Here is a 13880-nt window from a genome sequence, read left to right on the forward strand (position 1 = left end):
TTATTTATTTGGAGAGAGTGTGCGTGTGAGCAGGGGATGGACAGAGAGAGAGGGATAGAGAGAGAGTCTCAAGCAAACTTTGCAGTGTGGAGCCCAACATCGGTTCGATCTCATGAGCAGGAGATCATGACCTGAACCAAAATCAAGAATCAGATGCTTAACCAACTGAGCCACCCAGGTGTCCCAATTTTTTCCCTTTTAACTTTACAATACTTCATGAAAATCCCTCCAAGTCATCTAGTTTAACTCAATTCATTATTTTTAGTGGCTGGGCAATATTTTTAACCTTTTTAAATGTTTGTTTTTGAGAGAGAGAGAGAAAGAACACAAGCGGGGGAGGGGAAGAGAGAGATGGAGACACAGAATCTGAAGCAGGCTCTAAGCTGTCAGCACAGAGCCCGGTGTGCTCAGGGACTGAACTCAGAAACTGTGAAATCATGACCTGAGCTGAAGTCAAAGCTTAACCTCCTGAGCCGCCCAGGTGCCCCTGGGCAATATTTGATATTGAAGATACCATAGTGTATTTAGCCATTTTGCTATAAATGGGCATTACTTTATTTCTAGTTTTTTGGCCACAATAAATAATGTGCCAGTAAACTGGTATTTTTTCTTCTTATTCCCAGGAGTAGGATTATTGGATAAAAGGGTAAATATATTTTCAATTTTAATGGATATTTCTAAACAGCTTTTTAGGAAGACTATAACATTTCAAATTGTCTTCAACAATGTTTGAGGATATTCTCCTATGCTTTTCAGGGAAGCCTTTTGTTTTGTTTTATTTTTTAATTTAAAGATTTTACTTTTAAGTAATCTATACACCCAATTCACAACTTTGAGATCCACAGATATATGCTTGAGCCAGCCAGGCGGCCCTTGGGGAACCTTTTAAAAATAAATATTCCCAGGCTCCATACCACAAAGATTCTGATTCAGCAGGGCTGTGGAGAGATACAGGAATCTGTATTTTTAAAAGCTCCTAGGGGCGCCTGGGTGGCTTAGTTGGTTAAGTGTCCGACTTTCGCTTAGGTCATGATCTCGCGGTTCGTGGGTTCGAGCCCCGCGTCGGGCTCTGTGCTGACTGCCGGCTCAGAGCCTGGAGCCTGTTTCAATCTGTGACTCCCTCTCTCTCTGACCCTCCCCTGCTCATGCTGTCTCTGTCTCTCTATCCTAGAAATAAATAAAACATTAAAAAAAAAAAAAAATTTTAAAAGCTCCTAGATGAATCTCAGGTGGTATTGGAACCTCTGCATTTAAGTACCAGGAAGTACTAAAAATACTATTTTAGCTGGTCTTTTAGATTAGAATCAGGAATATCCTCCTTTAGCCAAATATATATATTAAAATCAAAATATCAAATCAAGACATGAATTGGTGATAGCCATATACATCAAATGTAGGTCAAGGGCATGTACATTTTCAGAATGGAAAACTTAATTAGTAGTATTGGGACAAGCCCCTTGGGAGTCACATATCCAGTTTGGAACAGCTCTTAATAATCTAGCAAGATTTTGAGGAAGAGATAGGCATTTAGTAATTGTTTAGAATTTAAGTATTTAGTTATTGAGAGAAGCCAATGGGGAAATAAAAGAGCGTTACACATACAAAATGTTGTTGAAGAGCCTCCAATTCATAGTAATAGGAAGTGAAAATCAAGAGACTTGAATTTTAATTCTGGTTAATCTACTTACTACCTTTCGGACCCTGGAACTCATTTTCCTGTTATATAATATGAGGAGGTTTGATAGATGATTCCTATGTTCATTTCAATTCCTAACTGGATGGAAGATAATGTTCCCTGTGTCATCACAGATGCTCTAGAGAACAACTATGTCAGACAATTTCATCTGTATATATTTTAAGTCTTGGGCACAAGTCAGAGAGAAGCAAAGCTGATCGTGTTTACATAAATGAAATGACGCAAGATGGGGACATTCAGTTGTCTGTCCACAGAGCCCCTTCTGCATAAGTTTCTTTTTAAAGGCTGTGTTCTGAAACTCCTGTGACCTATAGGAAACTATCCATATTCTGAAACTCCTGTTTTTATATTTCAGAAGCACATCCTCCATGGGATTCTGGGATGAATATTTGTTATTTCATGAAAAAAGAACTGAGTTTCTGGCTCTCATGCTGAAATTAGGCTTCGGGAGAAGAGATGACTTCAACCTGTATTTATGTTTTCCTCCTCAGGCTCTGCAGATGGTGTGGGGAGGAGGTTGCACTCAGCCCCTGGACTTGGTCTCTCAAGGACCCCAACAGCAGAAATGGAGCACAGTCTCCATGAAGCCAGCTCAGTGCCTGCTTCTCAGGTATCAGCCTCAGGTCCTAAAGTGCTGGCATGGGGTGGTGCATTGGGACAGGAAGTGTGGAAAGATATAACTGGTAGGGTTGGTGGTAAAGCAGGAGTATGGTAATGTGGGGCTGTTAGAAGAGAACAAGGTTTATGATTGGGCTTCTTTTGAATGAGAGATTGCCACATGGCCACTACCTTTCAAAAATACATTTAATTCAGGTCTGTAGTAATGAGTCTTAACCTATTTTCTCTCACACCCTTGGGAACAGGGTCTGTGAGAAAACCATAGGTCTGGTGTTTTGTGTCTGTCTCTGTGTGTTTGAAGGCTGCACCTTGCCGAGGCCCCAGCAGGGAGTATGGGGAGGATGATCAGTACGGTGCAGAGAACTTTCACCGCATCTCACGCAGTCTCAGTGGCACAGTTGTCTCAGAGCGGGACGAGGCTCCAGTCTCCTCCCACAGTTTTGTAAGTAGAATTAGGGTCTCTATTCAGAGCATTGTCTTTCTTTTGCTAGGTAAAAATACTCTATATGTGAAGGGGCATAGTAAATTGAAAGCTGTAATTTGGGGGAAAGCCATGTGCACTCAGCAAAAATGATGACACATAGTCTTTACTTTATTGACACACATTTTGTTGGAGCCCAGAGAAATGTCCCTTCCCTATAGCAGTTCTGGAAGGCATATTAAAGGGCTCTCTAGGATGAGAAGAGTCCTAGTAGCCTTGAGAGAAGTCTGAGAAGCAATGGCTGCTGATTGGGCCCAAACCCCATTGTACTAATCAAAGGAACAAGGGAAGAGATGGGGTGAGGTATTCTTTTTGCCTTTTCCTCCCCACTCCAGTATGTGATTGAAGGGGTCTAGTATGTTTTCATGCTAAAAATAAAGCGTGTGCATTAGCAAGAAAAGGAAAGTGATTTAAAATCTTCCTCCTTGAGGCTTTTCATATGGAATTAATACAGTGATTGGTAGGTGAAAGGGACAGACACCCCCAAGTCAACAGAGATCAGCACACTCAGATAGTTTCAGTGGCTGGGTTTATAAATTATGCTTTTGAGAATTTCACATACTTGCCCAAGCAAGATGAGTTTTCATTACAATGGAGATTAGGATGCAAAGCTTTAGTACATTAAAGCTTGTTCACCAGGTCAGTTCGATAAAAATTTAAAAAAAAATTTAAATACATGATATAAAAATATAAAGGTATAAAAGGGTATATAGAGAAAACCAAGTCTCTGTTCCACTAGTCCTTCAGATCCACTTTCCGTCCCAAGCAGCAGTCATTTTTTCCAATTTATTGTTCCTAAGTTCCTAAACAACTCTGAACATCTTGCCATTCTTTTTGGGAAAGGTGGTCTTTTCTGCCTCGCATTTGTTCTCATATACTGTTAGTGAATTTAATAGCAAATTGTTATTTTTCTAGGGAGCTGGCTTTCTCCTGATTCCTACACCATTCATTTATTCACTGACTCAGTCTTTTAAACAAATGCTTATTGGGTATATGTTCCAGGTATTGTGCCGGGTGCTGGGGATACAGTGGTGAGTGAGCAAGATGTAGTCTCTGCTATCATGGTCCTTACAGTCTACGTGGGGAGACAGATAAATAAAGAATTATAATATGATATAATCTTAATGCTATGGAAGCATAATAGAAGGGACATCTAAACCAGACTTAGGGATCAGGGAAGGCTTCCTGAAGGAAGTAAAATAAATATAGCCAGTAAAGGGACTTCAAGCAGATATTCACTGAATTAAAAGTTTATTTGGTATGGCAGGATTAGAGTCTGGTGAGGACCCTGTTGGACAGAGTTAACAAATGAGACTAGAAAGAATATAAGCAAGGGTCATATCATGAATCACAGTATGGAGTTTGGGAGGATAGAGAGAAGTGGACACACTGGAGAGCCAAAGAGGAAGTACAAATCATTGGGACTTGGTACCTGATTCATATGGGAGAGGAGAATCAAGGATGATAACCAGGAATTATGGGTTGATACTGATGTACTTGAAAGAAGAGACATGTATAATTTTGGATATATTTGAGTGGAGATATCTGGTAGGCCTTTGGATGTGACACATAAGAACTTGAAACCCAGATTCAAGAATCATAACCTTTGAAAAGAGGGAAAAGAATATTATGAGAAGGAAAGAATTTTATAAGAAGGACATATCCCTGATGAATATCATATTCAAATGTTTATCTGAAGAACCCTAAAAGGAATGAGGACCAGAGAGATAAAAGGGAAACCAGGAAAGTGTGGCATCACTTCTTCTGTGCAGAAGAAAGGAATAGCTGGCGGTGTCACATGCTGAGAAGATTGGCACTTGGTCCTTAGGCTGTATGGTAAATGCCTACTATGTTCCATGCTGTGGTAGGTGCTATGAACATACACTGATTTTGCCCTTGAATAGCTTACAACCTAGTTAGGAAGATATACTGGTATATAGATTGTTTTATTTAATATATTATTTATTAGGTGCCTGTAATGTTCCAGGTGCTATTCAGGGTGCTGGGAATACTGGAATAAAAAGAAATGTGTTCTACCAGGAAAGAAAGACAATAAACAAGTAAACCCCAGACAATGTATGATCAAGAAGAATAAAACAAAGCCGGGGATAAGGAATAGAGAGGTAATAGTGGTTGTTCTCAGGGCTATGTTTGATTTAGTATTGAGAGAAATCAGCTCCAAGGAAATAACATTTGATCAGAGACTTCAATGATATGATGGTGTGAGCCATGGGAAGACTATTCCAGGTAACAGAAACAGTAAGTGAAAAGGCTCTGAGTTAGAATGAGGTTGGTGTGTCTGAGGAACATTAAGAAAGTTACAGTGAAAAAGGCACAGAATGGTAGAGGTAAAGTGAGAAAGATCACCATTGCTACACATAGGAACTTAACAGGTCACAGTGAAGAAGTGGCAGGCTAGAGATAGGAAGATCAGGTAGGAGGTTGTTGCAGTGGTCCTTTTAAGTTTAGATATAAAACCTAAGGGTAGAAATGAGTGTTCTTGACAAAGGCAATTAATGGAATAGTGGATGAGAAGTGCAAAATTAAGGACAATGTCAACATTTGAATCTAGGTGACTTGGGGGAATGTGGTACCAGGAGGTAGAGTTTGGAATGGAAGGATGTTGGTTTGATTTTGGACATATTAGTGTTTCAAATGTTAAAGGGGATATTTCTGAGACTTTGCCACAAAAGTGAATGACTAGTGGAGTATAGTCATTGACACAAGCATCAGTGGTTACAAACTTGACTGGCAAAAGAGGAGACTGGAATATAGCAGTGATAGGAGAGAAGGTGGGGTAGCAGAGTTCTTGACTGTACATTTAAGGAGATACATTTTTAGTTCCCAGTATTTAGAGAACGTATAGAATTTTCTTTTTCAGTCTCTCAGGCTTTCTCATTTTTTTCTCTTTCCTATTTCTTCTCTATTTTTAAATTTCTATCTCAGTCTGATTCTACTATTAGCATTAAAGATTGGGAAGGTGAGGTCTATGAGAAAGACAGGTTAAAGGAAGAGGATCTGCAGTTCCATGTCTCCAGTTCATAGTGGTCTGGATGTCCCTAGAGGAGCTGATGGGAAGAATGAGTCACCTGGGTCCCTCTCCAGAACTAGGCATATCGGTACTCTAATCCCCTCCATTTCCCCCTGCTTGCCTCACTGTGTTTACCCAACCATATCCTGCTGTGTGTTAATCCTCATCTTTATGTTTTTTTGTCTTGTCTCACTATAAGGATTCATCAAATGCGAGGAAAAAGCCTTTGGAAACCGGGCACCGTTGTTCCAGCTCCTCTTCCCTCCCTGTCATCCGTGACCCTCCTGTGTTTCTCCTTGGTCCCCACATCTACCCACCCCAACCACAGTTCCTGTCCCCAGATGTCTTGATGCCCAGCATGACAGGGGAGCCCCATAGACCCCCAGGTAACTCTCCCCAAATCTAATATTATGTGCCAGAATGTGGTACTTTCCAAGGACGACCTAGAAAGATTAAATCAGTATACCCATTGGGGGGTGTGGGAGTCCCAAGGTGGGTGGTAAAGGGATATGATTTACCACTTTAAGATCGATCATTGGTCTAGGTAAATTGTGATTGAATCATCACCTGGGCAACATGGTTCTTTGATTTGGGGGGCTGGTCTAGATCCTTAGAAACTGAATGGATCTATCATGATAAGCTTATAAGCGATGAAGGGGAGTTAATACCCAGTCTTTAGGATCCTCCCAAAACAAAAAGTGTCATGTATCAGCTAGTTTCTCTCCTACTATCCCCCTGAGTCTCAGCTGAGGTATAGTCTAGGACAAGGAATGAATGGGAAACCTGGAAAGACCTGTGTATGGAATTCCTGTGCCATATATACAGACTCAGACAATCCTAGGGAAGGTGGGTACCATCCTTTTGACTTTCTTTGACCCTTTATAGCAAGATTTGCTACTATTCTTCCTCATGAAGAGGCTGAATCTATAGCATAAGACAGTGATTCCCAATGGGAAATCTAGTACTACTGGCATCTAGTAAGTGGAAGCCAGGATGCTGCTAAACATCCTACAAAGCACAGGGCAGTTTACCTAATTCCCTCCCTCCCCCCAAACAGATAGTATCAGCTCAAAATATCGGTAATGTTGACATTGAGAAACCCTGGCTTACAGATATAAATGCCTTGGGGCAGGGGGCATAGTTGTGGTTCTAGAACAGAAGAGTAGTAGTGCTGATATGTGTCCAACTTTTAGGGAGGTTTGGATAAGCAGGCCTTCTGAGTAGATGAACTTCCTGTCACTCAGTGGAGCAGCCAGGTAGCCATCCCCCTTTGACAGTTGTTAGGGGCATCTGATCCATCAGGCAGCATTTTAGTGCAGCCTGTTCTGCACTAAATGCTATAGTGAATATAGGGGAGAAAGAAGACAACTCTGTTCTTAAAGAGCTCAGAGCTGAAATAATCAGAATGTACATGCATACAAGAATATATTGCAGATGTTGAGCTATAAAATAATGGAAAGTATTTTTTAGAAGTGATTTTTAAAAATTGTATATTTTGTTTTTTTTTTTTAAGTAAAGGGGAATTAATATGTAGAAAAGGCATTCCATACTGTATATGTGGTAGGAGTAGTGTGAACAAAAACAGAGATCTCAGAGACTGAACAAGAATGTAAGCAGAAACAGATTAACTGGAAGGAAGGTACCAAATTAAGAAAAGCAAAGTGATGTTTTGGAGTGGTGGCTCTAAGAGTAGAGTTGTTACACTGAGTATACATTTGCAATATTAGGGAACCATTCACGGGGAGGGAGTGGAGGAAGAATTATAGTGGAATGAGGTGAAAGTATGGCAATATTTGCTCAGGTAGGAGGTAAGAGACTTGATTTTGATGCATATTAAGAATTCTTAAAAATGAAATTAAAAGTAAAGCTAGGCTTCTTCCCCTGAGGTGTACATTCTTGGAGGTGTGTGGAGTTGGGAGGTACGGCCAGGAATGGTCCTCTGGGAAGGAGAATGGTTTACTGAAGATGCTTAATATTTGGGTTTCTTTTTCTCTTCCCAGGAACTTCGAGGAGTGTCCAGCAGTTTCTGGCTATGTGTGACAGGGGTGAAAATTGCCAGGGGGTCAAGTACACAGGAAGGACTCTGAACTACCAGAGTCTCCCACATCGCTCCAGAATAGAGGCCTCTTGGGGACCATGGCCAGAGACCAACCAGCATATTGGGGCCAGATTCCTGAGTACTCCAGGGTGCAAGTCTCACCTGACACACACTGCCACACTACCAGAAAGGCGCCAGGGCCTTCAGGTTCCTCACGCTCAGTCCTGGGGGGATCTTTTCCATTCATCCTCCCATCCTCCTATTGTTCACCCTGTGTTTCCACCATCAAGCAGTCTTCATGAACCCCTGAGGTCAGCTTGGAATTTGGGTCCTATTCCTGGGTCTCGAGCCCCTGGTCCTCGAAGAGTAGATATGCCCCCCGATGATGACTGGAGGCAAAGCAGTTATGCCCCGCAATCTGGGCACAGGAGGACAGGGGGAGAGGAGTTTCTGTCTGTTCTAGCAGATGCTCCTGGAAGAGAGCAGATAAGGGCGAGGGCCCTGCAGCACAATAGGTGGTAAGGGCCACCCCTTCCCTTTCCTGGAGCCACAGCTTTCTCTGTTAAAACTGTACTGTGGAGGAGCTGGCACCCTGCATCCCTGCTAGGGTGGTACTAGTCTCATCTCGACATAGAGTTGGCAGTTTCCTAGGGGTACCAGGAACCCCTACCAAAACCTGGCTCTTTGAGAGGGAGTATTTGAAATTCCAATTTTCATTCACCTAGCAAAAGGAAGCAACTACTGTTTGGACTCTATCTGAGCCACTTTACAGATGAATCCATATTACCCCAGACACTAGCCATTTGTTAGGATCTTAGGGTCACCATTTTATTCCTGGATCCTTTATGCCCCCACATGCACCTTCATCCTCTGTTTCCTACTATACTGCCAACTTCTATTCTTTGTTTTACTTACCTATCCCTATTACCTGACCTTCTGTCTCCCCATACCTCATCCTCAGAGGGATATGTAGCTGTGTGGTCATGGTCCTGACCACATCATTCAGGGCAGCCTACCTGCCCAGGTATTATGAACGGTCAGCCTTCCCTGAGCTCCCACACCTTAGGCCTAGAATGCAGAGCTGCCAACATAACATTTGCCGTTCTGAACAGATGGAGTCAGGCACACTAACACACCTTCCTGTCCTCAGCAGCAGAGCCATTACTGCTACTTGCACAGTCACCATTGTAAACCCTCAGAGTCAGCTAAACTATTTTAGGGCCAAACATACTGTTTTTGTAAAGTATTTTTCATTAATAAATCTTTAAGATAGTTGTATTTAGTTCCTTGTGATTTAATTGTCTATTTAATGTCTTTTGTGTGCTCTTTTTTATACTGGGGATGGAAGGGAAGGCCTGAATAAGCAAGAAATATAAATTCTTAGGGTACTGGGGCTCCCAAAAAACCATGGGACAAACGTGTGTGTGTGTGTTTTGACTGAATGAAGGTGAGGAGCGAAATAGTTGGATATATACTAAAGGTAGGAATCAATGGGCCCCTAAAGCAGAATGGCTTTCCTTGTTATTACTGCTGCTAGTAGATTTCCTGTTCCTTTCCTGCTAAAAGGCACTCAGTACATTACATGCTTTCTCCGTCCCTCCTTAGGCAGATTTTCTGGGGATTCAGACCTCTCTTAGAAACCCACTCCTGATCTATGTATTCTTGGTGCCCTCCTTCTATAAGTTTGTAATGTGCCTCCTGTCCCTTCCTTGCTCTCTTCCCATGGCTGCTGGCTCCCCTTGCCTTCCCTGTGGAATTCCTGGTTGTCCCCAAATCACTGAAGTAGGTATGCTCTTGAGGTGAAGTGGAACGATTATTTCACAGAAAGATCCATTTTCACCTCTGACTCATTTCCAGACTCTCCTTCTAAAAGATATTTTGTGGGCTCCTTTTGCAAAGAATACCCTTTGGACATTTCCCTCCTTTTTCCCCCCCATTCTCAGGATCATTGAGATTGACAGAAGAGGTAGAAAGGTGTTCTTTGAGACCTTTGGACCATTGCTTACCTAATTAACACCATCCATTTTGAAAAGATTCTGAGAATGTAATATTCAGCAGGAGGATGGGCAGGAATTCCTCACCCCATTTGGATCCTATGCCATCAAGATATATAGATCCATGATTCAGTACATTTCCTACTGTCATACACCTTCTAATAATAATTATTATTTTTTACCTTCTAATAATTATTGATTGAAAAATCAGTTCTTGTCCCACTACCTCCTTCCCCACGAAGGTCCATCCCTATAAAGTTTCCATGAGTCACCAGGGCTCACATTCTGTACGTGCACAGAAGTGCCATATGAGATTTTTTATGAGAAACTAATTTTCAAATTTTCAGTTCTCTGTGTACCCCTCTGCCTTCCAAATCTCTATTTTCTGAATGGATCAAGAGGGAGGCTGTGTCCTTTTCAGGTGTGTACCTTGAACATCCCTTGGTGTCATCCCTTTCCCCTCACCTATTTTGATTCTTAACCCTTGGAGCCTATTCTGCTCTACCTATATTCTCACCCTTTGCCTTCAGACTCTTGGTAATTCCAGGCTTTAAACATAAGGGCCAGATAGATTCTCAAACTCCATTTTGAACTGTCACTTCCCTCCAGAACCTACAGTGCCTCTGCTATTTTCCTGTCCTTTACCAACCCAAGTACTCAGATTTGGCAGTCAAATTGTTATGCATTTGTTTCTCTATTAGTAGGAGATTCTGAGGTTTGATTAAGTCTCCCCAGCTTATTGGGAGCTCCATGAGAGCCAGAGTCATGTTTCCTAGCGCGCATTCACTGCAGCTACTAGCAATAGAGTCCTTCCTCTTCACGCTCTATTGTTTCTGCCTGCCCAGAATTTTAACCTGATCCCTTGGCCTCGTCCTGTTCCTTTCCCAGCCTCAGTAATTTTGCCCAGGTCCCTAGAGTCTGCCCCGCCCCCGCCCCCGCAAGCGCGGTGCATGCCGGTCTTAGCCCCTCTGTAGGGAAAGAGGGTCCGCCATGTTCCCCGNGGACGAAGCCCTGGGGGCCTGGCCTGAGGAGCTGTGTGTGAGGGCGGGCGGGAGACCGTCCCCTCCGGAGCGGGCCCGGAAGGGCGGGCGAGTGACTGGCTGGCTCCCTTGGGGAGTGGCCCCTGGGCGGGCCCCTGCTGGGCTGGGCTGAGTCGGTAGCTGCGGCTCCGCGGTCTCCCGCCTGCCGTCAGGCCCGAGGCGGGGGTTTCGCTCTCGAGGTCTTCTAGTCGTGTTGGTGAGTCTCCTAGCCGCAGTGAGCCCCTTTCTTTTTCTCCTGGGCATGTCAAAGCGGCCCACGGGCCGCGATTAGCTTCCTGCTCCGCGACAGCTGCACGCCTGGCTTGCCTGGGCGGACCGAGGGGCTCGGAGACCTTCAGCCACGCGGGGCCGGGCGATGAGCAGTCAGAAATCACCTCGGCTTTGGCCCACGCCCGCTCCCCAGTGACAGCCGTCCGCCCGATTCGCGCCCAGTTAGCGCCAGCCGCAGGGGTTCGCGCTTGGCCCTCAGGTGTCACTCCACGCGGAAACTGGGGGAACCATGTGGGATTGGGCAAGGGTGAAGAGACGAGGCAAGATTTGGGGGTCCGGCTTTAAGTGCAGAAAAGGATGGAGAAAAAGCAGCATAAAGAAAAAAAGACCTGGTCGATAAGAAAAAGCATTTACTTAGGAAACCGTCAACACTGGTCAAAGGCCAAAAGTGTTTACCCCTCACCTTGTGAACACACACCCGTGGATAAGTGTTTCTCAGCTGGGCAGAATATCTGTATGTTTACCGACAACAGGTCAGCAGAAAAATTTTAAATAGAGAAATTGAGGACAAATTATTGCTTAAGAATTCCATGCTCTCAAGGAGAGCCCATCAACTTCAAACACTGCTGTGGAGGTGAAAACCAGAATTTGAAATTCTTTTTCTTTACCATGCAGCTTGGTCAATAAATTAACACCATTTTAGAATAAAGTTTTCCTTATTGTATTACGTTTATTTTGGAAAGATAGATACTTCTTTCACTTGTTCATTTTCATTCAGCTTCTCAAAATATACTGGCACAATGCTTAAACACTGTTAGTCCAGTTTTTGCAATTTGACCAGATATGTTTCCATTAAAATTTTAAAAACAAGAAAACCTTTTTCCTTTGTGTTTTTTTAATTTTAATTTTTCAATTTGAACCTCCCTTAATAACACTGATTTGTATTCAGGCTTGTGTAGATAACTTTTAAAAGTTAGGGGTATATCCAGTTGGGCCAGTCATTGGAATGAGCCAAATAAAGTTTATGGAATCCTTGTCCTGAGAAATCTGTCTAAAAAGAGAAGAAGAGAAAGAACATTGGTAGTCCAGGCATTTATCTGAAGTTTTGTGGGGTTTGGGAGCAGAGACATGGGCTGTCTCTTCTTTTTCTGATTACATATCTGTGTTGTATGTTCGTTTCCGTGGTCACTTTTCACCCGACTGTTAGATAGGACATCCAGTCACATTCTCAAACAGTGAATTTTTGCTCTCCTTATGCTTGTGAATCTTCTTGTTTTTTATAATATAGGTAATGTTTTCCCTGTACTCCTTTAATACAGTAAAAATAAGATTGCAAACATAAGGTATATTCCTTAGGGGTGAGTTGTGAATCCACAGCAGTCATATTTATAAGTTATTAGTGTGGAATAAAAGTCATTTGATTTAGGTAAATAGGAAAAGAGCTTGTTGGTGTGGAAAATTATAAATTTATAAAATTATCCGTAGAGCTCATGGGTATAAGATCTCATGTGCTTGGTCGTATATACTTCACCAAGACAACTTTGATTTCCTTATGGAATTCGTTAACAATTGGAATGCTTGATAAGGATCACATGTTTAGAGATGGTGGCAACAAGACTAGTTTGCACTGCTCATGGAATCTCAGTTCTGGCTTCCTCAGAAATTACTGGGAAATTCACCTTTCATACAGAAATCCTTTTTTAGATTTCATCATTGGGCTTCTTTCTTGGCTGCCTTCTTTCAGTAATTGTACCATAATGCTTTATTTGATGATAGAGAACACCCTTGCCAGAAAATACATGACCCTGGTGCTAGTTCAGCTTGTTAAAATTCAGATTTCTTAGAGGTCTAATATGTGCTAGTTTTGCATCTATACCATTTCATAGTAATATTATGGAGACCATCATTGGCATACAGGTACAGGTAGTCTTTTATTCTCTAAAACTTTTCCTTCTTGTCTCTAAATTTTATGCTTTTGCACTTCTAGTTAGGAGGCCGGTTTTGAAGGGGATGTAAGATCTTTTTATCTTTAAGATCGCATTCCTGAAGTTCACTTCATGTGAAGTTTGAGATCTGGCAATACTGTAGGTGATTCATGTATTAATGTAATTAGCTTTTTACTGAAATTATTATATCACTGATTATGGATGAATAGGTTTCCTGGTTAGTTCAAGCAAATTCATTTCTGAGCCTACTCCAGCTGCTGCTGGCTCAGGTTAAATTTTTGTGTTTGAAAGTTGCTATAGCCCAGTGGTTTAGCTGAGATAATATGCCCTCTTAAGTATTTTCTGTTAAGCATTTTTCTGTTCTTCAGCTAAAATAAGCTGGAAATAAAATAGAAACAAACTAGGAAAAATGGCTAATTGTATCTGCATGAGTGCCTTACTGCCACATCAACAAAATTGGCATGGTAATTGAAGCATAAAATCCTGAATTAATGTATATTCCTCTCCCTCCTCCCCCTCACCCCCTCAATGTACTTGACCTGAATTGTCCAGATGCTACCTTTTATTTCCAGATATTTTAAAATACTTCAAGTTTTTTTTGCTGTATAAATGAGATCCCAGATTTGTAAAACTTGATTGTCTCTTGAGATTATTAAGTCTGTTGGTCTTGATATAAAAAAATTCACCTTTATCACTTAGAGTGCATTGTCTATATTGTGTATATGTTCGTTTAGTATGCACAATGTGACAACTTTCTTTTGCATTTAATATTTTTTCTTTACTTCCTAGGTTATATTAACCTTAAGTCTTAAATGATCAGACGCTC

The 13880-nt window shown here is 42.0% G+C and overlaps 1 protein-coding gene across 12 annotated transcripts in view; it reads left to right on the top strand.

The window, feature by feature from the left end:
* USP54 (ubiquitin specific peptidase 54) overlaps positions 1–9146 on the top strand; it is a 128407-nt gene extending 119261 nt beyond the window's left edge. For 8 of the 12 annotated variants that reach the window (XM_077778699.1, XM_077778700.1, XM_077778698.1 and 5 more), the window contains 4 exons: positions 2188–2306; positions 2616–2756; positions 6026–6212; positions 7827–9146. In XM_077778699.1, coding sequence (XP_077634825.1) covers positions 2188–2306; positions 2616–2756; positions 6026–6212; positions 7827–8386 — 1007 coding nt within the window. In that variant the 3' untranslated portion in view covers positions 8387–9146. The remainder of the gene's footprint in view (positions 1–2187; positions 2307–2615; positions 2757–6025; positions 6213–7826) is intronic. The other 4 variants (XM_077778704.1, XM_077778708.1, XM_077778709.1 and 1 more) reach the window with 3 other exon arrangements.
* The last annotated feature ends 4734 nt before the right edge of the window (positions 9147–13880 follow it).

The sequence above is a fragment of the Crocuta crocuta genome, unplaced genomic scaffold (assembly GCF_008692635.1).
Source record: "Crocuta crocuta isolate KB4526 unplaced genomic scaffold, BGI_CrCroc_1.0 scaffold167, whole genome shotgun sequence".
NCBI classification, from domain to species: Eukaryota; Metazoa; Chordata; class Mammalia; order Carnivora; family Hyaenidae; genus Crocuta; species Crocuta crocuta.